Here is a 27,479-nt window from a genome sequence, read left to right on the forward strand (position 1 = left end):
TCCCCCTTGTGACAAGTGATTAAAGGAATCTAAAGAACATTTTTCACTACAAAGAACTTATTTTTAAGAGAAGGACCAAAACCAGCTGAAACAGACAAGGAGATCAGCGAGTTCATAACGGTTACCGTAGTTGCAACATGCATTTGGAAAAGCGAGGCGCTAGAGAGCACTATTCGTTTGAATGCAAAATACAATTTCACCACTAGATGGGGGTAAATTCTACTTACTGTTCCTTTAAATGTATATTCCTTGCTGTATTATTAATCCAAAATATTTTTTTATTTATGTTTAATGTCTTGATTTCAGCCACAGACAATATACAAAGCACAAATATGTGTGAAATGCAAATAAATAAATGTATTTAATTACATGCACAATGCATTTATGATATGTACATCATTCATATGATTTAAAAAACATTAACAAAATAAATTCTTTTTAGAGTTGATTTATAGCCCTTTCTACCTTTTTTGGGTCAGACTGAACATTATGTAGATTAAAATAACATAATATAATAAATAAAAAAAGAAACACTGACTGGTAAACCACACTGGAAAACCATAAGCAGATCAGAGTGGTGTTGCTTTACTTTACTGGAGCAATGAATAAATGTGTTGCAAAAATTAGATTTTTTTTATAAAAACGGTATATACAGTATAAAAATAATATATTACAAATCTGTCTTTTAACAGGAGAATGCAAGGTCTGTATCAGCATATGAATAAATAAAAAAGTACAATAAAAACATAATTAGCGAGACAAAAAACCCTTCAGTATTTTATACATTTCAGATAATTCTTGTAGAAATGATGGGCATATTTTTTCTCTTTCTCACTTTCCCCTTCATTCCTATAAACATCATATTTTTCATGTGCCTCATGTATCTGGTGGCCAATAGAGAGATCTTTGCAGGACACCACCAACAGCTTTCCAAGTCCATCAATGAAGAACTCTATGGATCCATGGAGGATGATGGTAAGGATGTGCAACAAAAGAGAAAGATGAATGAATGAATGAGATGAAAAAAATGTGTATGCTGAAATGATGAACATTTGTTTGACAGGGGATTGCATGGGGAAAAATAAAACAAAATGGAAAATGTCATGTCGTATGATTATCTTAATAATTTTTTTTAAAAACACATCAGTAAGAAATATACATTTTCTCAATTTACCATACTGTAGGTCTGGTCAATTTTAGGAATTTGGGGAAAATTATTATAATTTTATACTGTCATAACAAATACTGTTATACTGTAAATGAATTAAATGTATAAAAGCTCATCAAGTCAAGTTTGTTGCTGAGGGGGGCCTTGGAGTGATATTAGGGGGGCAAGGCAAAAAGTTTGAGAACCACTACCTTAGAGGATCCCCTTTAACGGTTTAACTCACCGGTGTGCCCTACTCTTTTCAGAAAGGGATCAAATCCAACTCTTCTCACTGCATCAGTCCGAGCCAAAAAGAAGTTCACTATCACATCCACAAAAAAACAGCCTTCAAATCCCGGAAGTGGCTTATGATGCCTTCCTTGAAAACGTCTCAAACAGCCACCTTCATCATCTTCAATATACTCAAGACTGAAATAATACTGTTCACCTGAGACCGCTCCACCAACCTATACAGAGAAAGAGAGACAGGAGGAAGAGCATTAGCACTATTTTATAATAATTCATGTCAGAAAATAAAATCATTCTTAAGATATAAATACAATCCTCTGCAAAATATTGATTGGTCTTGATGCCATATATTGGGTTTTATATTGGTGCATAAAGTCTGGATTCCAATTGAATCCTTGTCTCTCATTTCACACAGTCATGACATCACCATCATTCATTATTAATGCACACGGATCTAACAAGAACCAGCAATATTGATTTAATTTGTGCTACTACAACAAATATGTTATTAGGAAACATAACACATACAACATCCAATTCTGGATTCGCTTCCATAATCTTCACAAAGCTCTCAATGCGAGTCTCATCCATGAACTCAAAGTCATCGTCTACCCACAAGAAGTATTTGGTGGTGACTTGTGATACAGCCAAATTCCTCCCTGCAAACCAGCCCTATAGGAAATCAAATACACAACAACAGAGCAGTCAATAATCACCAAATCACATACAGTACACTTAACATAACATAACATAACACATTTTAGCATTAAGGAGCCATTGAGAAATACAGTCTTGGTTTTACCACATAAAGGGTTTATCAGATAAATTAGCACATGGTATTTTTTATGCATCTCTAGAATATTTTGATGTGATACAGATTAAAAGGAGTACAGGCAAAAGCTGCATGAAATATTGTCTACCTGTGCAGGTGGCATGATGTATTGCTCTATGTTGTCACCAGACACATTTTCTGGATTTGGGTTATCGTCAGCAATGATGATCTTGATTTTCGGGTAAACCTTGCGGATGCTCTTGATGAGGACTTTTAATTTGTTATATCTCAGAAATGTCTTTGTTGTAATAGTAACCTGAGAGTTGATATCTGCATTGTGCAAGAGAGACAAACATTTTTTAATTTGGTTTCACAAAGCAAGTTCTGTTAGATTTACCCTCCTACAACTGACCTACAACCATCTCCTTGATTTAACCCTTATACATGTGAATTTGACCCATTTAGATTTTTAAGCTGTTGATTTTATTCTTGAAATTTTATGATGCATGCAAGGATACACTGATATGATTTGAAAGTGTGCACAAATAATTTTTTTTACGATTTTGATGTTCTCAGGTCAATTTGACCAATTTATTGCAGATTAGTTGGTGTTTTACAACCCTGGAAAGGGAAAAGTGATACTGATAAAGACTTACTCAAAAGTCAAAGTGAACTATCATTCCTATTTTCAATGTATATGAAACACTGTACAAAGCAGATGAATTAAGACCCACAGAAAATCCCGAGGTGAGAATACTGTTGCACTGTGCACTGTTGAGAAATATTATTACACTCTTTCTAAATAATTATGTTCAACTTGTATATTTAGTTAAACACTATTGTCTCATGTAAATTGTCATGTATTTTTTCCTGATATCCACTAGGTGAAGCCACTGATTTATATAGGTCAGTGGATGGAGCTCTTTGCCTATTGCTTGTCACTTATAAAAGCTTTAGAAGACTGTTCCAAGACCCGAGTCATTATTTAACAACATGCACAGCATGTCAACAGTGATTTCTTGAATTTGTTCAAGGAGCCTCAAGAGCAAAAGATGAGCTTGTTTAGGAAAATAAAAGCTTAATTCATTTCACAGCAATATTAAATAGTTTATTTAGAATGGTTTAAACATAGCCTACGTATGTAAATAAAAGAAAAAAAAAACGTGTTGAATAAAAATTTAAATTGTTAAACATGTTAAAAAAGTTTATATTCAACATTTGTTTAATATAAACATGTAAAAAATTGTGGTTAAATGCATTTCTAAAAATCATACTTTTTAATATTAAGTGTTTGAAATGTGTGACAAATGCTGATACTTTTCAGCCCTCCCCCCTCACCTCCCTCACCAGCCGAGCCGCTAAGGGTTATACGGGGATCCCCCCCTTGGAGCGTGCGGTCGCGATGCAACTGTGTCCGGCCACCGCTCCCTCCTGGAAGGACCGCCCAACCCTCCCCTCTCGTGCTTGCAGACAGTCGTCCGGTTTAACGGGCGCTGCCCACCAGGCATGTGGAGAGGCGGCTTCAGCCCTGCACGCAATGGCGTTGCTGCAGGTTCACCAAGCGAAGGCCTTGAGGGATCTGCACGAGGGAAGACACGACTCGCCTGTCCTTTCGGAGCTCCGGGCTGCCACTGATCTGGCTCTTCGCGCAACGAAGGTGACAGCGCAGGCGATTGGTCGTGCCATGTCCACAATGGTGGTCCAGGAACGCCACTTATGGCTATGTCTGGCGGACATGTCGGATGCGGAGAAGAACAAGTTCTTGGACGCTCCAGTGTCTCAGGCTGGTCTATTTGGTGAGTCGTTGGAGTCTTTCCCCCAGCAGTTCTCCGCCGCCCAGAAGCAGACGGAGGCGATCGCACAGATCATGCCCCGGCTCAAGCGACCTGCATCTCACCCTCCAGCGCCGGCTGCCCCGTCTGCTCCTCGCCGAGGGCGCCCTCCGGCGGCTGCCTCCACCCCCCCGCTAGAACATCTTCCAGGCCACGGAGGGGGAACAGCCGTCGGCAGCCCGACCCCCCCGGCCCACCCGCTTCCCGTGGCAAACGGAAATCGAAGCGGCCCTGAGATGGGCGACCTGGATTTGGATGGGATCACTCTATGGGAGACGGTGACGGCACCGCTCCCTCCACTGGTAGAGGGCCGGGTGGAGAATCTTTGGTTTCGTTTTGTTTCTGTTCCGCCGGCTTCTCAGCCGGCACCCACAAAACCACAAAAAGAGTGCATTCCTATTCCTTCTCCAGGTCTCCAGAGGATCGAGAGAGATGTGAGCGGGCATTCACATGCTCTTCCTACCTCTCCTCTATCGCCAGCGGGTGCCTTGAGGAGTCCGAGCTCTCCGCTGAGGAGACTGGACCACCAGCACCCTCATCGGAGTCTGCGCTCTACGCTGAGGAGACCAGACGACCGTCACCCTCAGCCCGTCTCGTTGGGTTTTACGCACTGTCCGCCTCGGCTACGAAATACAATTCAACCGGCACACACCCAAATTCTCGGGCATTCGTTTCTCCAGGGTGAAAGCGTCCGATGCACATGTACTGCGTGCAGAGGTCGGAGTCCTGCTGGCGAAGGACTCGATCGAGCCGGTCCCTCCAACCGAGATGAGGTCGGGTTTCTACAGCCCGTATTTCATAGTACCCAAAAAAGGCGGTGGGCTACGACCGATCTTGGATTTGCGAGTTCTGAACAAATCTCTGCAGAGGAGGTCTTTCAGGATGATAACACCGAAGCAAATATTCAATTCAATTCGCCCCCAAGATTGGTTTGCGGCAATAGACCTGAAAGACGCGTACTTCCATGTGTCCATTCTCCCTCGTCACAGACCGTTTCTCCGCTTTGCATTCGAGGGCCAGGCATACCAGTACAAAGTTTTACCGTTCGGGCTGTCTCTCTCTCCCCGTGTGTTCACGAAAGTAGTGGAGGAGGCGTTAAAACCCCTCAGAGAGAGCGGTGTACGCATATTGGCTTACCTCGACGATTGGCTTATAATGGCGCATTCTCGGCGGACGCTTTGTGAGCACAGAGATTTAACGCTTCGGCATCTCACCCGTTTGGGTCTTCGGGTCAACTGGGAAAAGAGCAAACTCTGCCCCACGCAGAGGATCTCTTTTCTCGGTATGGAACTGGACTCGATCGATTTATCGGCGCGTTTGACAGAAGAGCGCGTCCAGTCAATTCTGACTTGCCTCGGTTCATTTCGAGGGAAGAATGCGGTCCCGCTGAAACAATTTCAGAAGCTCCTGGGGCATATGGCAGCAGCAGCGGCCGTGACACCGCTCGGACTGCTCCATATGAGACCGCTTCAGCGTTGGCTTCACGATCGAGTCCCGAGGAGAGCGTGGCGCGCCGGCATCCATCGTGTAGCTATTACACCTGGGTGTAGCCTATCATTCCCCCGTGGTCGGACCCCGCGTTTCTCAGGGCCGGTGTGTCCATGAGACAGGTCTCTCGGCATGCTGTTGTACACACAGATGCGTCCGACACGGGCTGGGGTGCCACGTACGACGAGCTTACAGCTTCAGGGGTGTGGACAGCACCCCAGTTGCACTGGCATATAAATTGCCGAGAGTTGTGGGCAGTATATCTGGGACTTGTACGCTTCGCTACGGAGCTGCGAGGGAAGGATGTACTAGTACGCACCGACAACACTGCGACCGTTGCATATATCAACCGTCAAGGCGGTTTGCGCTCCCGTCACCTGTCGCATCTCGCTTGTCATCTCCTCCTTTGGAGTCAGAAGCATCTGAGGTCCCTTCGTGCCATTTACATTCCGGGCTCGCTCAATACAGCGGCAGACACGCTTTCTCGAGCTGCGCGCCCCGGCGAATGGCGACTCCACCCCCAGACGGTCCAGCTAATTTGGAAGAAGTTCGGTCGTGCGCAGATAGATCTGTTTGCATCGCCGGACGATACCCACTGTCGCCTATTTTATTCACTAACCGAGGGCAGCCTCGGCGTGGACGCATTGGCACACAGCTGGCCTCGGGGGATGCGCAAATACGCATTCCCCCCAGTGAGCTTAATCGCACAGACACTGTGCAAAGTCAGGCAGGACGAGGAGAGCCTTTTACTTTATTTAGAGTTTATTCTTACAAATATTTGGGAGTTTACATAGACAGTGAGCTTAAATGGCATACACATGTGTCAAGCGTGTGTACAAGAGTTCATCAGCGCTTACACTTTTTAAGACGACTACGACTGTTCGGAGTGAGCAGCAATATAATGCTAATTTTTTATAGAGCATCAATAGAGTCTATTTTGAGATATGGCATTATTGCATGGTTTGGCAATCTATCCGTACAAATGAAGGCTCAAATAGATAGCTTGGTGAGAGTAGCGGGGAAAATTATGGGGATTAAGACAATCAGTTCCTTACCAGAAATGTTTGAGATTTGTACGGTCCAGTGCGCTAATAGGATTCTACAGGACCCTTTACATGTCTTGCACTCAGAATATACATTGATGAACTCTGGCCGGAGATATAGGGTCCCATTGTGCAGGCATAATCGGTACAAACATTCATTTGTCCCACTGTCAGTCAAATTGATTAATAAGCAACTGCAATAGAATGGGTTCTTAGGAATTAATGAGTTTATGTAATGAGTATAGCCACATATGCTGGTTGATAATATGTGAACCACCGGGTTCTTACCAGGAATATAGCTACAGGCCGGTTGTTAACCTGTGTGTGAACTGGAAGCTTTAGCTATGACGCCAAACTATGCAGTTGCTGGTACAACTGGCTTCTTTCTTTTTACCTATTTTTGTTTTTAGATAATTTATTGTTATATTGTGATGTCTGTTTGTTATTGTGTTGTGAGTACGCTGCAGCGGTTCTCTTGTCCGAGACAAATTTCTCCCAAGGGAGACAATAAAAAACTACCTACCTACCTACTGATCGCCCCATACTGGACGAGCAGGAATTGGTTTCCAGAACTAATGCTCCTCGCGACAGCCCTCCCTGGCGGATTCCCCTGAGGAAGGACCTTCTTTCTCAAGGAGGGGGCACATTATGGCACCCGCGCCCCGACCTGTGGGATCTCCATGTGTGGTCGTTGAGCGCGCGCAAGGTTTAGGTGATTTACCACAAGCGGTATCTAACACAATCGACGCGGCACGAGATCCGTCCACAAGACCGGCTTACACGTTTAAATGGAACCTTTTCGTCACCTGGTGCTCTTCGCAACACGAGGACCCCAGAGAATGCCCTATTAACATCGTGCTTTTATATCTTCAACATAGGTTAGACGGCTGTCACCCTTCACCATTAAAGTTGATATCACTGCTATTTCTGCTCATCACTCACTTATCAACGGCAGATCAGTTGGCCAGCATGATTTGGTTATTAGATTTTTAAGAGGCGCTCGTAGGCTAAACCCCTCGCGCCCTCCTTCTATTCCTCCCTGGGACCTGTCCATGGTGCTGAAAGCCCTTCAGGCCCCCCCGTTCGAGCCTTTGCAGTCTGCGAGTCTGAAGCTTTTGTCAATGAAAGCTCTGACCCTGCTAGCATTGGCCTCAGTGAAGAGAGTAGGGGATTTACATGCATTCTCTGTTGACGAATCGTGCCTTCAGTTTGGTCCTGCTGCCTCGAGTGTAACATTGAGGCCCAGACCAGGCTACGTGCCCAAAGTTTCCACCACTCCTTTCAGAGATCAGGTGGTGAGCTTGCAAGCGCTGCCCCCGGAGGAGGCAGACCCCACCATGGCTTTGTTGTGCCCCGTACGCGCACTGCGATTCTACGTGGACCACACGCAAAGCCTCAGGACCTCAGACTAGCTCTTTGTTTGTTATGGTGGCCAGCAGAAAGGGAAGGCTGTCACCAAGCAGAGGATGTCTCATTGGATAGTTGATACTATCGCCCTGGCTTATAATCTTCAGGGCATCCCTTGCCCCTTTAATTTGAGAGCGCACTCCACACGGAGTGTTGCCTCATCTTGGGCTCTCGCTCGTGGTTCCTCGCTAACAGACATCTGCAGAGCTGCTGGTTGGGCGACACCTAATACGTTCATTAGATTCTACAGTGTTCGTATCGAGCCTGTATCCTCTCGTGTTCTTTCCTCATCAGGGGGAGCACAGAGAGCAGTCTCGCAGGTCGGCTTGCAGCCTCCAACTGATGCTTCATAACTGTGTCAGTATGGAAGGCCTTCAGGGCAAAAATGCGTAATGGTTTGAATTGTTCTTCCTCCGCTGCCTTGGCAGCCTTTGTTGCGGAGCATTGGCTGTAAGCCTTCACTAGCTGTATCCTCGCGAACCTACGTGTTGGCTCGGGCTCCACATTGCGTCCCACCAGGTTCCTTTGTGAGTATTTTTCCGTGGGGTTAATCCTACCAGCCCACGTTTCCCTTAGCAGAGCACTGCTTTGCTTACACAGCCACGGCTGTGTTTATTTTTATTGTCCACCATTAGCCCTTAAGAGGGGCGGTGGCTTCCGCAGCGTTCCTATCCCGCTCAGGTAGGGCGCTTCCCAGTCGCTGGCACTTCTGTGGGGTTAAAGGAACATCTAGTGCCCGGCCTTTCTGCCCTATCCTATTTCTCCATTCCCTAAGGGGATTTGGAGGGTTTTTCTGCAGACACTGGAAGAGGTCAGCCCCTAGTGGCGTTTTGGTAGGGATTCCCAATTCGTCGGTCACGACGTGACGTCGTAGTGACCGACTGAAAGGGAACGTCTCGGTAACGGATGTAACCCTTGTTCCCTGAAGGAGGGAACGGAGACGTCACGTCCCGTCGCCACAGGTGCTGCCACCTGCTGTTACGGCCGGTCACACTTTCTGGCTTTCTCAGCGAAAAAGAAGCTAATTTCACTATTTGCACCTGCTGCTTATATACGCACCTGGCGGGGTGGCGCCAGCACTATGCAAATATCTCAATGCCAAGTTCATTGGCGTTTTAGTAGTATTCGAAGCAGATTTACAGTGCTTCGAAAACTAAGAGCAGAAGTGTAAAGTAGCCTACTCAAGTATTTTTACTTTGGTAAAGTACATACTTGAAAAAAAATATTAGATTAGAGTGTTTTTCATTTACTTCACTATATGAACTTTTTACTCCAACCACATTTCATATTAAAATTTCATTTAATAATTATTTATACAAAAATTCTGGTACTTTTTAATATATGTAAATATTAAAACAAGATGTAATTATGAAATGTAGTGGAGTGAAAGTTTGCCAAAGAAAAACATTCAAATAAAGTACAGATACTTGAGTAGTGTGTAGAAATACTTCACTATTTCACATCTACGTTTAAAAGCTTAAAACTTACTACAAATTGTTGCTCGAGGTGTAAGAAAAAGACCTAACAGACTGCTTTGTGTCTAATTTAGCAGATTAATCTGGTTAGTGTGGTCATACCATTTCCTGGATTGAACAGAACAGGAACTGTAGGTCTTCTGATTATGACTGGAAATACGGCCTCATTGTCTTCAAAACTAAAATGAACTACAAAGAAAACATGTTTAATGTCATTGATTTGTCATTGTAACCACATCTCTATTATTAAGTTATATTTTCATGCATTACATAGTGTTTACATTAATAATATATCTATATCTATATCTATATCTAAAATAAAAAAAACATAACAACAACAATACTAACTTCCCCATGTAACACCAAGTCTGTCCAAATAAAACTTTGTCAATGCAACTTTATAAGAAAGCTCTTACCCAAGTCTGATGTTCTGATGTGGTAGATGGTGCTGGTGTAAGTCACTCTGCTCAGCAGATCATTGACTTCTTTGAGACTTGAGGATGAGATAGTCAATTTCCTCTCGCCCTGTCCATTCACCTGTTCTTTATTTACATCCTCATCCACTGACAGCACCCCTTTCTCCACACTTAAAGATACCTGTGCACATGATGGTATTTAATGAATATAAAGTAAAGTTGCATTACTATGCAAAAATCTCAGGCCACCATGCCACTATTAGATTTGTTGTATTTGCAATGGTGACTATATACATTCACCTAAAGGATTATTAGGAACACCTTAATACTGTGTTTTACCCCCTTTCGCCTTCAGAACTGCCTTAATTCTACTTGGCATTGATTCAACAAGGTGCTCAAAGCATTCTTTAGAAATGTTGGCCCATATTAATAAGATAGCATCTTGCAGTTGATGGAGATTTGTGGGATGCAGGGCACGAAGCTCCCGTTCCACCACATCCCAAAGATGCTCTATTGCGTTGAGATCTGGTGACTGTGGGGGCCATTTTAGTACAGTAAACTCATTGTCATGTTCAAGAAACCAATTTGAAATTATTCGAGCTATGTGACATCGGCATTATCCTGCTAGAAGTAGCCATTAGAGGATGGGAACATGGTGGTCATAAAGGGATGGACATGGTTAGAAACAATGCCCAGGTAGGCTGTTGCATTTAAACCATGCCCAATTGGCACTAAGAGGCCTAAAGTGTGCCAAGAAAACATCCCCCACACCATTACACCACCACCACCAGCCTGAACAGTGGTAACAAGGCATGATGGATCCATGTTCTCATTCTGTTTACGCCAAATTCTGACTCTACCATCTGAATGTCTCAACAGAAATCGAGACTCATCAGACCAGGCAACATTTATTCAGTCTTCAACTGTCCCTTTTTGGTGAGCTTGTGCAAATTGTAGCCTCTTTTTCCTATTTGTAGTGGATTTGTGCTTGTTGTGGCTTCACAAATGCTTTGCTGCATACCTCGGCTGTAACGAGTGGTTATTTCAGTCAAAGTTGCTCTTCTATCAGCTTGAATCAGTCAACCCATTCTCCTCTGACCTCTAGCATCAACAAGGCATTTTCGCCCAGAAACTGAGCAGACTGTGAAATACTCAAACCAACAGAACAACCATACCACGCTCAAAATTGCTTAAATCACCTTTCTTTTCCATTCTGTCATTCAGTTTGGAGTTCAGAAGATTGTCTTGACCACGACCACACCCCTAAATGCATTAAAGCAACTGCCATGTGATTGGTTGATTAGATAATTGCAAAAATAAGAAATTGAACAGGTGTTCCTAATAATCCTTTAGGTGAGTGTGTGTGTGTGTGTGTATATATATATATATATATATATATATATATATATATATATATATATATATATATATATATATATATATATACACACACACATATATAATCATTTCTCAGTCTATTTATTAGAATACAACCAGAAATGTTCTGAAAACATGTGAACCTATTTCATTTAAATAAGTCTGCGTGGTCAAACTTTGCTAAAACAACAAAGCGGCTGTTGACCTAAAGAAGGAATTTATATATAAATACATGAAACAGCACATAAGCAAAGGGTTGTGTTTTAATCACCCACCTTGTAAACTTCCCTCTTTTGTGTATAAAGACCAAGACCTGAAAAATACAACTAGTTTACTTACATTAAAAAATATGAAATATCTGTTACATTAAATACTGTAGCAAACTGTAAGTCAGTGAAGTAAGTAACATCTGAAAAGGATTCAGCTGAAAGACAATAGCAGGCTGACCTGGTATCAGACTTTTTTGTAGAGGAGCTACACTGAAACCTCTGATGGGATATTGGAGAGGAGAGTTGGCCGGTGCAATGAGAATGTCAGTATTTGTCTTCATTCTGTGAAAGATTCATGCCCAAAATAGCTGTAACTCATTGTTAACATTTATAAAAGGCATTTCTTAAGAATAAAGCAAATTATGCATGAAAATACCTGAGCTGATGTTCCTTGTACTCTTTTGCTCTGCTTTTAATGATGTCATTTAGTTGATCTGATGGTAGAAACTGATGAAGGTCTGTTTGGCCTTTACAGTCACATGATGAAATGCTTCCACTAAGGACTGATAAATTGCTGAGGACATCGACAAACAAACACACAAAAATATTATAATGTGCCTACGTAGCTCTATTGTTAGAGCACTGTATACAGCACAAAAGAAAAGGTCATGGGTTTTAATCACAGGGAACACACAGACTTTAAAGTAGTTTACCTAGGTGTGGGAATGACATGGTCATATTTAGGACTTACACTGTTGAACAAGTAAAAGTCAAAAGTTATGCAAGTAGTTGGCACAGACTTTGTCTTTAGTTAAACAGAAAAGCAAATGATAAGTAAAAGATCTGTAAAATACAAGGGTTGTACAATAGTAGTATGGTTTATGGTCTCTTTTTGTAGCAAATACAGCATCAAAAACCTTGAAATGGCGACCATTGCAAACCCTAGACAATACAGCACCAAATCATAAGAATAGGCAACAGCATAAAGCAAAATAAAACAACAGGTAGAATGAAATTTATATTTAACTGATAAACTATCTACATATAAAAATTTATAAAGGATAAGGATATAAGGAAAGATTAGAAAAAGAAATTAAAAACAACACAGATGTATATCTGTTCCATACTTTCCATACTGTATAAACTATATTCTATACCATTCCCCTAAGCCAACATGAGGCCGCGTTCGCATATACATAAAAAACAGACTATATTGCGGGCTACAGGTACACACAAACAAACACAGGTTTTTTTTAAGAAACTCAGATCCTGTAAGATCTATCAATCCCTTTCAGATAGCTGTCTTTTTGGATCAACAGTAACTCCTGTCCTGTCCTGTTGAATGCGGTTGGTCCTCTTTGGAGGTGTGCTGATATTACCCTATTACCCCAGCTTTTTGAAATCTTAAATGGCTGTCCAATTTTTTATGGGGAGCTGTGTTACGGCTCTGCTTACTTGACCTTCACATTCTTTCTGATGGAACAGCCCACCATGTCATGCATATACACTATACTGGCCAGGGTTTCAATGTTATTGTCCAACCCCTGTACTTGGTTGATTAAAGAAACCAAACAGTAAAGATGTGGTGGAATTAAAGGGGAAGTCATTAAAAAATGACAAAAAAAGAAGAAAAAAGAATACTCGTACCCGGATGACGGTATGTAATGATGACTTGGATGCCACTTAAGAAGTCTTATTAGAATCAAACAAATGCCCAGCACAATCACACAGAGCAGAATCAGGAAATGTTTTGGCAGAATGCTTCTGGGAAATGTCATAATTGATGATCTGAAAGACACAATCATAACTCGCATCAAAAACTGCAAAACACAAGAAATGTAAAACTTTTTTCTTCATTTTCATAAGATTAATCGGAATAATATGATATAGTAGCACTAGTTCAAGTAACAAACGCAATAGGCTTATATATTGTGATTAAGGCTTTTTTCTCAGTTTTTTTTTTAGTTTAATACCTTATATAAAATTGCAAAGCGTAGAAGCATGTCACATAGCTTATTTATATTGTTACATTTTCTCCTTTTGGTCTAGGGTAGTTGTTCCCAACTTCAATCATCGGCCCCCCTCCCAGAATGTTTTAGATGTCTCCTTATAGACCGTTTCAGCAGTGACAACATAAACAAGCCGCTGTCGCGGTCCGCACCTAACTTCCGGTAAACTCCGCTAATAATAAATAACAACAAATTCTTTAAACATAGTTTATTTATATAACAAGCAAACAAAACAACACATAGATTACCTAGGAAACCAAAAAATTTGTTATTTTCGACGAGGCATTTGTTCAAGAGATCAGTTTAGCAACTAGTCAGACCATTAAAAAACGAAACCGGAAGTAAGGTTCGGATCCAGACGTGTATCGCGTGCGTCCGATGAAACCATCTATATGAAACCCCTGATTTCACTTCCAGAATGTTTGAAACGGTTCCTTAGAGGAAACACCACAGTTTTTTTTAAATATTTTACTATGTTCTTACCTCAACTTAAACAAATTAATACATACCTATCTTTTGCATGCAATTAAATCTTTGTACAATGCGGTGTAATTGTGTTACCATTAAGCCTTGCACCATTCATTCTTTCTGATCTAAACAAAGATTAATTTAGAAGCCACCAAACATTCCCATGTTTTCCCTATTTAAAGACTGTTACATGAGTAGTTAAGTATGGTGGTACATAATAAAACGTGCCGATTTTGGATGGGGCTAGGCTAAATGCTAACACATTCACATTGCCTTGTACAAAGATTAAGTGTACGCATTGAAAAAAGAGGTATGTATTAATTTGTCTAAGCTGAGGTAAGAACATAGTAAAATATTGAAAAAAGGTGGTGTTTTCCTTTAATTAACACATTAGCGAGTTGGGAACCACTGGTCTAGGGGTCAGAAGGGGAAGATTTAAAGAAAAAAAGAAAATTGACACACTTCAGACCACTGTCCAAGAGTGAAACAAATCCTCAGGTTTGTTTAAGCAGAAAGCAGAGTTTTATTTTTGCTTTAAATAGGCTTTTCTGCTAAAGTAATAATAATTTTCTGCAATAGCTAAAGTAAAGGGGAGTATAGACTAACCTGAGAGAAAATAATACAAAATCAAACAGCATAAAGCTTCCTTTTTTAGTCATAAGACTATTAAAAAAAATCCTCTCTCCAACAGATTTAAAAAAAATTATCAAAAGAAAAATTTAACCCTTAAAGGAACAGTATGTAGGATTGTGGCCAAAACTGGTATTGCAATCACAAAACTTGTGGCTAAAACTGGTACTGCAATCACACAACTGGTGGCCAATACACAAAATGACAACATAAACATCAGTTGAGGGCTGCAACTCCACTTTTTAAATGACAAAATCCTGGCCGGACCACTGTTGTGAGTGATATAAGTATTTGAAATGAAAATGATTTCTTAATGTCTAGTGACATATCAGGACCATTTTATGATTAATTGATATAAATTTCTTACATACTGTTCCTTTAAGGTTCACATTACCTCCTAGTTACCACAAAGTAGAAAGTGATAGAGGTTGACACCAAATATAACAATAAGGATCACAGTCCACTTTTATGCAAATTGCGGTTGTTGAGTTCTAATCACTAAAGATTACAGCCACTGCTGCCATGTATTTAAAGAAAAGACCATATTCAGTCTGAGGCAGGGAGAAGTATCCTCACAGCATTTATCAAAAGTGTTTTTAATCAAGCTCACACAAACTAGCTGCAGCTGATAGTGATTTGGCTTGAGAGCTGGTTGGTGCTGTGTCCAAAACCATTCCTTTGTTCACTCATTCACTATTCCCAATATAGCGAATGACGAGTGAACGAAAATAAGTGAGCGATTTTAGGACACTGACATAAATACCATGCATGGCAGAGATGCGTCATTTTGTGGTGTTTAATCCCACTATCCTTCAGATGATTCCAGTTATGCATTTGTTGTATGGAAAATTGTGAGTCAGCATCTATTTTAGAGTCAGAGTGCATTGTGGGTAAAAAGTAGTGAATGAATGTAGGACAGGTAGTTGTTTACTCAGGTTACGGAAACCACCACAAAATGGCGGACGCAAAATATAGTGCACTATATAGAAGATAGGGTGCGGTTTCAGACAGAGCAATAGTGAAAGGCGAGAGAGAGAGAGAGAGAGAGAGAGAGAGAGAGAGAGAGAGAGAGAGAGAGAGAGAGAGAGAGAGAGAGAGAGAGAGAGAGAGAGAGAGAGAGAGAGAGAGAGAGAGAGAGAGAGAGAGAGAGAGAGAGAGAGAGAGAGAGAGAGAGAGAGAGAGAGAGAGAGAGAGAGAGAGAGAGAGTGAAAAAAAACACAGGCCCAAGACATACAAAGCAACCACAGAATTTGTATCAATTAACAAAATAAAATGTTAAAATTACTCATCATGGGCCATATATCCTGCCATCTTCTGAAAAATTTTATTAGACACGTGTCTTGATTCAAGGGCTTGCAGTGTACATGCAGTGTAATTGTCCATCCATAAACCTAATTCCTACCAAAACTGTAATTACATATCACAGTACTAGTTTCGTGCGAGCTGTAGATTTGTAAGCGCAATTTGGTTTCAAGTGAATTTTATTTTTAGACAGTGTTGTGGGAAAAGTCTTAGCTTAATTCTTTATAAGAAAAAATCAGAAGCAAAGGTTCCATGTGCCAAAAAAATAAATAAATAACTTTATTCGCTTGAGCGAACAAAGTTCAGATAATATAAAATACATTTGCATGTATTCAAAGATCTTCCCCCAGCCTTCTGACCCTGTACAGCATCTGATCTGATAGTAACATCAAACACTTCTTATTTGGGATAACGTATACTCTGCTTATTAGTTCTCTTGGCATTGACCTGCCACAGTTATTTATTTCTTCTGGGTTTTCAATTCTAATTGTGGTGAAAGTGCAGCCGGACTTTTTTTAATAAACTGCTAACTGAAACAGATAATAAAGTTAATTAAATGTTACTATGACATTTAACAAAGTGTTGTTAACTTCTGGTGCAATAACGTATTCAGCACCTATGCTCTGTGAGAATATTGGAAACAATAATTCAGTGTAACATATACCAGTAACCAGTGTATAATTAATAATAAAACTATGAAACCCACAACAAAAGAACCAAAACAGCATGCATGGAAGTGACTCACATTGCTTAACCACTTTCATATCCCAATGTGATACGCAGCACTCTCAGAAATAAAGGTATAAAGTTGTCACTGGGACAGTACTCTTTCATAAAGATACACATTTGTAGCCAAAGAGTGTATATTAGTAATTCAAAGGTACATTTTGGCAGTCCAAATATACATATCTGTACCTAAATGGTACATATTAGGAAAGGGTACTGCCCCAGTGACAGCTTTGTACCTTTATTTTTGACACTGAGGACAAAGACATATGCATACATATACAGTAACAACCAGTTCATTTTTATACACATTCGAAAAATGGCTGGGTTATTTTGGACAAAAATTGGTAAATATTGGACAGAACACACCTCTGGGTTAAATTATATCGCATGGTTGCATAACATGAACCCAACATTGGGTAATTTCTAACCTATTTTTAATCAATTTTAACCAATTTTTAACCCATTTTTAATGGTGTGTTCTGTCCAATATTTACCCATTTTGGGTCAAAAATAACCCAGCCATTTTAGAGTGCAGTGGCACTTTTTGTTTTATAAAAATGTGGTTGCCAACGAAGTAGCTTATTAATATGTATTTAGTATAAAATTTTTAAAAATCATGGGAGAAATCATAATGCTCATTTGCAAGCATATTTTCGATTGAATTTTTTAATTTTTGGGTGATCCCTTTAAGGTCCCAACCGTTCATAAATATGTATAATAAAGGCTAGATGTGTTACGGTGGAGTCTCTAACGTGGCGTCCATCTTACCTCAGACAGCTTGGTTACTCGTAGCATTGTGTTTAATAAATAAATAAATAACTTGCTTAATTTTCTACCGATATTCAAATGGTTTGGTTTCTTACAAACGTTATTAACGTGGCTAGAATTCTCAAGCGTGCTGCACAAGCCATGAAAAGTGAAGCCAAAATGTCTTGATCGCCCCCCAGTTACTGGTCCCAGTATAGGTCATAATCCCCACCTCCCCCATGTTATTCAATGGGACTTGAGACAAACTAAACTATTTAATTTAACTTTTTTAAAAAGCTGTTTTCTGTGATTTGCTGTAGTTTTTATCACGCTGATGTTAATTCAAGTGATTGATTTTAAAATAAGTTTGTTTTTTGTTAGTTATTTAATGCAAAAAACGGTGGTGTCACGTCATGATTGACGGCTGTGATATCGTGTGATATGCGCATTTTGCGAGAGCGAGAACGGGGGCTGCGTCCGAAACCGCATACTGTATAGTAGGTACTGAATTAGATGAAGTACCTACTTACTTGGCATTAAAACAGTAGGTACTGTATAGTATGAATCCTTGTAGTATGAATGAGATTCGGACGTACTACATCCGCCATGTTGCTACATCACGTGACATACGTCGTCATCACGTCATGTCATTTCGGCGCGAAAACAGCCGTGTGCCTCTTCTTCTTCGTTGGATAACTCCTCGTCCGGGGCATCATGGGATAGTGAAGCGTCCATCGTATGCACACTGCAAAATCTAACCGGAAGTAGTAGGTCATCCGGGTACTTTTCGCATACTGCTTTTCGAATACTATGTATTCGGACATACTACTCGCCTCGCCTACTGCTTTTCGCGTACTATATAGTATGTAGTAGGCGGTTTCGGACGCAGCAGGGGTCTTGATTTCGCGGCTTTACTTCCTGCTCACTACTGCGCAGGACTGGTCCCGAAATCACTACTGCGCAGACTCAAGATGTCAGCGGCGTATCAGAACACAGGCGGCTTCACTTTTCACCAATGGAAGAGAGCAAACCGGCGTCGTCCATCTTTTTTTACAGTCTATGTTTCATGATTATTTTATTTTTGTATACTTATGAAGTGTCATAGGTACATCTTTAACGTTTATAACAAACCAAACCGTTTGAAAATCGGTAGAAAATTGAGCAAGTTATGGTCATTTAAAAGTACATGTACCATTAAAACACAATGTTACGAGTGAGCGATCGCCATGTGGTAGGATGGCCGCCAAATGCGGACGTTCCACTCAATTGGCCAGCAGCACGGGCGAGACATCTAGCCTTTATTATACATATCTATAGATAGTTCACTCAAATTTAAAACTTTTGTCATTCCCTCAGACTGTATGAGTTTCTTTATTCTGTTTAACACAAAGGAAGATATTTGAGGAATGATGTAAGCATACAGATGACGGTACGCACTGACTTCCATACTATTTCTTTTTTCTACTATGAAAGTCAGTGGGTACCGTCCACTGTGTGCTTACCATCATTTATCAAAATATCCCCCTTTCTGATCAACAGACTAAACGCATACAGGCTGAAGGTGAATAAATAATAACAGAATTTTCCTTTTAGGGCGAACTATCCCTTTAAAGCCATAGTTTTATTAAATGCACACATATTATATCTCAAATGATGTATTTATGCAAACAACTATTGCATCTTAAAAAAAAACATTTACATTAAAACAATATACATAAAAAATAATTAACCATATCAGGTGGCCGGCTGGCCAACTGTCGGTACGTCTACGATGGTTTATTCAAAGAAACAGAAAGAAACCTTTAAAGAAAAATGTACTGTACCTTCTAATTGTCTCTCCTTCAGATTTAACTGATGTGTCTTATGTGATCAAAGTCCGAGGTGCTCAAACAAAATGATAACATAAAGCAACTCTAAACCAATACGCATCTTTGTTTCGTTTTCTATGTCGCAGTGAGTCAGCTTTCTTAATATACAACATTGAAAACTCACGCTTTCCTAAGTTTTAATGTGTGATCATTCACCGCCTGCTTATATATACATTATTACACAGGGTCTATACTGGTGACTGTTCATATAATTTAAAGGCACAGTAAACATTTTCTAACAAAATTTTTATTTACTTTAATTTAATTTAATTTATTTGTCAGATTGGGTTTCCATTAGTCAAACAATGAAATATGTAATTCATGTTAATAAACACAGAGTACTAAAGGGATTTTGTTTAACATGACTGCAAAGAGTTGCCTATTCAAGTTCTCTTGTAAGAGCTCATCTACACAAATTGGCACACAACCTAATAACCTGAAAAAGTGAGGTGCACCTACCAACACGAGCCATTCTTTTTAGGGAATCCGACGCCTCTTTCAACAAGAAGTCCTTGTATGAATGTGTCTGAGACTACCATCCTTTCCCCTCTCCCCTGAACCCAATGCCTAAAAAAAGAAACTATCACTTACACACTGAAATGTACTGTATCAGATGTCTGTTTCCATTAATGTTCAATGTGAAGACTACAGTAAGTAGACAGGAAGACATAGAACGGACAGACACAAAACCCTCCAGCAACAAAGTACATGTTTGACAGAAAATAATCTCTCTGTCTAATCGCTGCCCATATGTAGTTCTGCCTTTATATATTTTGGAATGGGGTGGGGCTTGATGGGGCTACTATAATAAAATGTATATGGCACATTACATCACATGCCAGTAAAGAATGTCTAAAGACTTGTGGCTTTTTGTTTTGCTGTTTAAATCATTATGAAGATCATAACCGGTTAACCAGTGTGAGGGTAGCTGGCCTTTGGGAATGATTCCTTAGATGTTCATGTAAACATCTTACAATAAAGAAAACTGCATGTTTGTTTTAAGCCCCTAAAACAAAAAACTTCAGAAATATAAGACTACCAACCAACAGCACTACACTGTATAATTTAATATGTTTTGTTAAATTCAAATTTTAAGTTTTTTATGCCACAAAGGAATGCACTATACACAAGGGGGCAACACGATCCTTTATGGCACCATTAGCACCATTTAACAGTGTTGAAAGACAAGGCACAAACTTTCACTTGGATATTTAATTATAAATAAATTATCTATGTTGAAGGTCTTAGGATGTTTTTTTAATAGTTCTTAAAAGAACCAAACCCAGTTGACTTAAAACGAACCAGAAAAGGAACTAGCTGAATGTGACCTCAGTTGGTATTCACAATATAGTGGACTCAAAAGAGGACCCAGTTCGTTTTTCAGTCCTTTTCAGAACTGAAGTGATCTGAGATCCTTTAATCGTTCATATCACAACTTCATAAAAACTCAGAGTGCAGTTGTGTAGCAGTTGATATATGTCAAAACGATATGTGAAGTGGTCTGGGACCTCATTGCTTTCACATGTCAAACCACAAATTGACGCAAAAGTGAACCGTACTTAGACCACCTCCAGACGTCTGGGTATGGTTTGCTTTTGTGTCCTTTTAGGGGAGTCTGAGAGCATTTGGAGGGCTCAAACAAAAGATGTGTGAAAACACCCTTAATTTCATTCACAAAACACAATTATATGTAAAATTGCAAATAAATAAATAAATTTACATTTACAATGCATTGATGAAATGTACATCATTTACATAATTGTATTTAATTCATTTTAAAGTTAATCTGGATCAGGTTGAACATTCTGTAGAATAAAATGAGAAACACTGACTGGTAAACTACCAGTGATCCAGTTATTTGTTTAACCATTTGCAGATCAGAATGCTGTTGTTTTCCTTTTTAAGGAGTAATGAATGCATGTCTGGCAAAAATGAGCAAATGAAAAAATGACCAACAAAATATAAACAAAGACCAGAATGCAAAGCCCCCATGTAAATAAATTAAATTAAGTCAAAATATGTCTTATAAAAAGCGTTGTGCACTTTCGAAATAAGAGTAAAAGAGAGACAGTGATTAGATAAAAAAAAATTTCAGTATTTGATACATTTCAGATAATTCTTATAAAAATGATGGGCATATTTTTTCTCTATTTCACTTTCCCCCTCATTCCTATTAACATCATATTCTTCATGTGATTCATGTATCTGGTGGCCAATAGAGAGATCTTTGCAGGACACCACCAACAGCTTTCCAAGTCCATCAATGAAGAACTCTATGGATCAATGGAGGATGACGGTAAGGATGCACAACAAAAGAGAAAGATGAATGAATGAGATGAAAAATGTATATGTTGCAATTTGTTTTGCATGAAATTGCATGAAAAAAAGAACAACAACTTTTACTGTAACATAAACTTGCCATAAAAGCTTGTCAAGTCAAGTACCCTTACAGCAATGGTTCTCAAACAAGAGGGTGCAAGATAGTGCCAGTGTTCCCTGGACATTTTATAAAATAAATGTATCATAAATTCTGTGTAATTAAACCTCAGCATAGCACGGCTGCTAACCAACACCACTACATTGTATCTGTCGTGACTTTGGTTTCAGTGACCGCTGTATTTTTGTTTCTCTGTTCATGTTTTTGTGTTGACAGTTTCACACGTGCGCGGCTCTGTCACGGGTGTCATCAGTGTCATTTCCTTCACCTGCGTCCCTCACCTGATATTCATTTGATGCCCAATCGGTTTAGTATTTAATCCCTGTGTGTTTGTTTGTTCCTTGCAAGTTCGTTTTGTATGTTCCTGCCCGCTAGCTTGTCTAGTTCTAGTCCTGTCCTGTCGTGCCACAGTATCTGTCTCCTGTTTTTTTTGATTTTGGATTACTCTCCGTGCTCTCTGCTGACTTTACCCCTTTAGATTCCCCGCCCGCTGTCAGTCTCTCCTGAGTGGCGTGTCTTCCTTCTAGCCGCTGTGAACACTGCGCCATCGTGTCCATCAGAGTGAAGTCTCTCAGTCCAGTCAGAGCAGTGTTCCTTTAACTGCGGAGATTGAGCCCATGCAGCTGGGTAGAATGCGACTTTCGCAGAGAGAGAGAGAGCGTCGCCTCCAGAACTCCCTATGTCTGTATTGTGGCAAACCGGGACACTTCGCCAAATCCTGTCCGGTAAAAGGGACCGCCCATCGGTGAACCGGGGAGTCCTGGTGGGTAGGCCTGTCGCGATAAACGATAAAGCGATTAATCGCACGGTAAATAAAATGAGCTCGATCATTTTTTTAGGCCGCGATAATTCACATTTGCATGCTTGTTTGTTTTCCTTGTCTCTATCTCTCTACCAAAGAGACTGGATGACCGCTCCGTGCAACGAGTGACAAGGAGTGAACCCTCGTCAGTCATTTGTCAGTCGCATGATCTGTGTGGGGAGGGGGGACTCCTGGCGTAGCCTATCACAGTAGGAGTACTGAGGAGGATGAGCGCCGCGTGAGAAGTGTAGCAGGAGAAAACACTAGTTAAGACGAGAGTTGGAGAAAAAGATGGATTTACTAGAGGCTGTTTACACTTGTCATTAACATGCGTTTTTATCGATCGGATCACAATGTTTTACGTCTTTTCTGACACAAGGTGAACAGTGCTATTTTTAGCCTTTCATTGATAAACTAAAGCGGGTGATCTCCGCAGTTTCATTTTGCAACCGTGTGAAAGTTGCGCGATCTTATTTCATCAATTGCGCTGAAAATTCAGAGAAAGCTCTAACATATACATGTAGAAAATACTGTGCAGCATGTTTACTTGCTAAACAAGCAGTGGACATAATATTAGTTTGCGTCCATATAAACTCATAATTACTCCCGCTGGCGTTCAAATGACAGCGGAGAGACTCGCCCACTGTCTCGACAGACCACCCCTCACAGTATTCAGCACAGAAGCGGTCGAAAGTGGACAAAAGACACGGATTTAAATACCAGGTGTAAACGTGATAGGTCTCTCTCGTCCACTTGTGATCTGATCAAAAACACATCTTAATACCAAGTGTAAACAGCCAAGTTTCAAAACCAAACGCTACAGCTGCAGTGTGGGAGTACTTTGGATTTAAACCTAATGACCGAGGTGAACCACTAAACCTGAACGAGCCGTTATGTCGCATTTGTGGTAAAAACGTAGCACTTAAAAGTGGCAACACGACAAACATGCATATGCACCTCAAACGCAATCATCCTGTTATTTTGTTCATTTCTTGTGGATATTTAAAATGTCTTCCAGTTCCAGTATTACTTATTGTTTAGAAATAAAAGTTTATAGATCTTTGAAAAGGTGTATCTGCATTATTATAATGGTCCCGGAGCATCAATTTTATCGCCTATCGCGATAAATTCTGAGGCAATTTATCGCCTAGCAAAATTTGTTATCGTGACAGGCCTACTGGTGGGCGCTACTTCAAGGAAATCCTCCCCGACTTCATGCACTCAGCTTCCTGTCACCCTGTCCTTTGCTGGCCTCGATCATTCCACCACTGTGTTGCTCGACTCGGGCGCTGAGGGCAATTTTATCAGTGAGGATTTGGCTCGTCAGTGCGGCATTCCTGCTGTTCCTTTAAAGGTTCCCCTTGATGTCTGGTCCATTAGAGGTCAGCAGATGGCACAGATCACGCACTGCACTCCTTCCGTAAGTCTTTTTATTTCTGGCAATCATCGTGAGGAGATTGTGTTGTACATCCTGCATGCCTCGCTTTCACCCATTATTTTAGGGCATGCTTGGCTGGCACAACACAATCCCCACGTTGATTGGCAACTCAATGTCATTTTAGCTTGGTCTCAGTCGTGTCATGTGTCTTGTCTTGGTTCTGCTGCTTCGGGTTATGTTTCTTCTCTCCCTCAGGTTTCGGCGGTTGATTTGACCGGGGTCCCGGCGGAATATGCCGATATCGGTCAGGTGTTCAGTAAAGCCCGGGCCACCTCCCTTCCTCCCCACCGGTCATACGATTGTTCTATTGAACTTCTCCCAGACACTTCTCCGCCTAAAGGTAGACTTTATTCTTTGTCTGGTCCGGAGAGAGAGGCCATGGACCGTTATATTAGTGATGCCCTTCGCGCTGGTCTCATCCGTCCCTCCACCTCTCCCGCAGGGGCGGGGTTTTTCTTTGTTAAAAAGAAAGACGGCTCCCTACGTCCTTGTATTGATTATAGGGGTTTGAATGACATTACTGTTAAGAATAGGTACCCCCTTCCTTTAATGTCTTCTGCTTTTGAGCTTTTGCAGGGAGCGCGGTTCTTCACTAAACTAGATTTGCGCAACGCCTATCATTTATTGCGCATAAGAGAGGGCGATGAGTGGAAGACAGCCTTTAATACCCCTACTGGACACTTTGAGTACTGCGTTCTCCCTTTCGGGCTTTGTAACGCTCCCTCTGTCTTCCAGACTCTGGTTAATGATGTGCTGAGGGACATGATTAACAAGTTTGTCTTTGTGTACATTGATGATATTCTCATCTTTTCTCCCTCCATGCAGGAACACACTCAGCATGTCCGCCGAGTCTTACGCCGATTGCTTGAGAACAAGTTATATGTGAAGGCGGAGAAGTGCGAGTTTCATAAGAGGTCGGTTTCGTTTCTGGGTTTCGTGATAGCGGAGGGTGAGATACGTCCCGATCCAGATAAGGTCAGAACGGTGGCTAAGTGGCCTGTCCCCGACTCTCGTAAGGCATTACTGCGTTTCTTAGGGTTCGCCAATTTTTCCGGCGATTCATTAGAAACTTTGGTCGGATTGCTCAACCCCTTACGGCTCTCACCTCCACCAAGGAGAGGTTTGTCTGGGGTAAGGAGCCTCAAGAAGCCTTTGATAATTTAAAGTGCCGGTTTATCACTGCTCCTGTTCTTTCTATTCCAGATCCTACCTCCCAGTTCATTGTTGAGGTGGATGCTTCAGTTGTCGGGGTTGGTGCCATTCTGTCTCAGCGATCACGTAGGGATGGCAAAGTGCATCCTTGCGCTTTTTTCTCACACCGGCTTAACCCTGCGGAACGGAACTATGACATAGGTAATCGGGAGCTGCTGGCCGTCAGATTGGCTTTGGGTGAGTGGCGTCACTGGTTGGAGGGGACCTCGGAACCCTTTCTGGTCTGGACGGATCATAAGAATTTAGAATATATCAGTTCAGCCAGAAGGTTATCGTCTCGTCAGGCTCGCTGGGCACTTTTCTTTGACCGATTTTACTTCATCCTCTCGTACCGGCCTGGTTCTAAGAACACTAAACCTGATGCTCTCTCTCTCGCTTGTTCAATGTTTCCGATTCTGTCAGAGACGAAACCATTCTCTCGGAGGGGCGAGTGGTGGGCGCTCTGCGTTGGGGCATCGAACAGCGGGTGAGGGAGGCCGGACGAGAGGGGGAAGTGCCGGAGGGGTGTCCAGCGGGTCTGCTTTGGGTTCCTAAATCGCTCCGTTCCGAGGTCATCCGGTGGGGTCACGAATACAAGTTAGTCTGTCATCCTGGAGTTTCGGAGATCGCTGGCTGCCGTCCGTCAGCGATTTTGGTGGCCCTCTATGGGCTCCGATGTCAGACAGTTTGTGTTAGCCTGTCAAGTTTGTGCTCGCAATAAGGCTTCTCATCAAGCCCCAGTAGGTCTGCTTAAGCCCTTATCTGTCCCTTCTCGTCCCTGGTCTCACATAGCCATTGATTTTGTTACCAATTTACCCAGTTCTAGAGGTAACACTGTTATTTTGACCATTGTCGATCGCTTCTCTAAAGCAGCGCATTTTGTCCCTCTGCCCAAGCTCCCTTCTGCCAAGGAAACGGCTCAGATTATGATAGAACACGTCTTTCGTTTACATGGTCTGCCTTCTGACGTAGTTTCTGATAGGGGTCCTCAATTTATCTCCCGTTTTTGGCAAGAGTTCTGTAGACAGATCGGCTCCACAGCCAGCTTGTCTTCAGGTTATCACCCACAGACCAACGGGCAATGTGAACGGGCTAACCAGGATCTTGGTCGTGTGCTCCGCTGTCTGACATCTCAATATCCGAGCTCTTGGTGCCAACAGTTACCCTGGGTAGAATATGCACATAACTCTCTTCCTGTTTCATCCCATAAGATGTCTCCGTTTGAGGCTTCCATGGGGTTTCAGCCCCCTCTCTTCCCAGATCAGGAACTCGATGCGGTGGTCCCTTCTGCGCTAGCCTTTGTTCGACGTTGCAGACGCACCTGGAGGAGGGCTAGAAATACATTACTTAGGACCTCCAGACGGACCAAAGCCGCGGCTGATCGTCACCGTAGACCCGCGCCCCGTTTTATCTGTGGGCAGAAGGTATGGCTTTCTTCCAAGGATCTGTCTCTCCGAGGGCCATCTCGTAAGCTGGCACCTCGATTCCTTGGGCCATACAGTATTGAAAAGGTTATCAACCCGGTGACGGTTAAGCTCAGATTGCCTCCTGCTCTCGGTCGGGTTCATCCAGTTTTTCATGTGTCTAAACTGAAGCCTGTTTTTTTTTCTCCCCTTAACCCTGTCCCTTTTGCACCCACCCCCCCACCCCGCAGCTTCTGGACGGTGCCCCAGTTTTTACTGTTAAATCCCTGTTAGATGTGCGTCGGCGGGGCAGGGGTTTTCAGTATTTAGTGGATTGGGAGGGCTATGGTCCGGAGGAGAGGTGTTGGGTACCGGCCCGGGACATCTTGGACCCTGACCTGATTGTGGACTTCCGTCGGCGACGGGGTGAGTCCTCCCATGGACCGCCTGGGGGCGGTCGTGGGGGGGGGTCCTGTCGTGACTTTGGTTTCAGTGACCGCTGTATTTTTGTTTCTCTGTTCATGTTTTTGTGTTGACAGTTTCACACGTGCGCGGCTCTGTCACGGGTGTCATCAGTGTCATTTCCTTCACCTGCGTCCCTCACCTGATATTAATTTGATGCCCAATCGGTTTAGTATTTAATCCCTGTGTGTTTGTTTGTTCCTTGCAAGTTCGTTTTGTATGTTCCTGCCCGCTAGCTTGTCTAGTTCTAGTCCTGTCCTGTCGTGCCATAGTATCTGTCTCCTGTTTTTTTTGATTTTGGATTACTCTCCGTGCTCTCTGCTGACTTTACCCCTTTAGATTCCCCGCCCGCTGTCAGTCTCTCCTGAGTGGCGTGTCTTCCTTCCAGCCGCTGTGAACACTCTGTCCGTGGATTCTCCGAGCGCCTGTCTCCATCTTGCGCTGTCCAGCCGCAGTGCGCTCCGGCGCGTAATTCTGCGTAAGACTCGGACTGCCCCTGTGCGCTGTCCAGCACGGACTCTGCTGAAGACTCTGACCGCCTCTCTCTCTCTCTGCCCGTTGCAGGATTCCTCTCTACC

General features: G+C 41.9%; 2 protein-coding genes across 13 annotated transcripts in view; both read right to left on the minus strand.

Moving 5' to 3' along the window:
- Positions 1-335: 335 nt before the first annotated feature.
- LOC135733937 (beta-1,4 N-acetylgalactosaminyltransferase 2-like) lies at positions 336-20,087 on the minus strand. 4 transcript variants are annotated; one of them, XM_065252752.2, is made up of 12 exons: positions 19,760-20,087; positions 13,063-13,203; positions 12,129-12,167; positions 11,852-11,989; positions 11,654-11,757; positions 11,482-11,519; positions 9,830-10,010; positions 9,516-9,602; positions 2,317-2,498; positions 1,925-2,068; positions 1,392-1,614; positions 336-952 (listed from the first exon to the last, which is right to left on the minus strand). In XM_065252752.2, exons 2-12 carry the CDS (start codon positions 13,191-13,193, stop codon positions 771-773), a joined length of 1,449 nt encoding a protein of 482 aa, XP_065108824.1. In that variant the 5' UTR covers positions 13,194-13,203; positions 19,760-20,087; the 3' UTR covers positions 336-770. The 4 variants fall into 4 exon arrangements, with proteins under 4 accessions (XP_065108824.1, XP_065108822.1, XP_065108823.1 ...); XM_065252750.2 differs by having other exon boundaries at positions 19,628-20,087; XM_065252751.2 differs by lacking the exon at positions 19,760-20,087 and adding an exon at positions 19,124-19,619.
- A 453-nt stretch (positions 20,088-20,540) lies between these two features.
- The window catches only part of LOC135733938 (beta-1,4 N-acetylgalactosaminyltransferase 2-like), a 34,495-nt gene continuing 27,556 nt past the window's right edge, over positions 20,541-27,479 (minus strand). For all 9 annotated transcript variants that reach the window (XM_065252758.2, XM_065252759.2, XM_065252756.2 and 6 more), the window contains one exon: positions 20,541-21,441. In XM_065252758.2, the coding sequence (XP_065108830.1) occupies positions 21,260-21,441 (182 nt within the window). In that variant the 3' untranslated portion in view covers positions 20,541-21,259. The remainder of the gene's footprint in view (positions 21,442-27,479) is intronic.

This window comes from Paramisgurnus dabryanus, chromosome 3 (genome assembly GCF_030506205.2).
Source record: "Paramisgurnus dabryanus chromosome 3, PD_genome_1.1, whole genome shotgun sequence".
Taxonomy (NCBI): Eukaryota; Metazoa; Chordata; class Actinopteri; order Cypriniformes; family Cobitidae; genus Paramisgurnus; species Paramisgurnus dabryanus.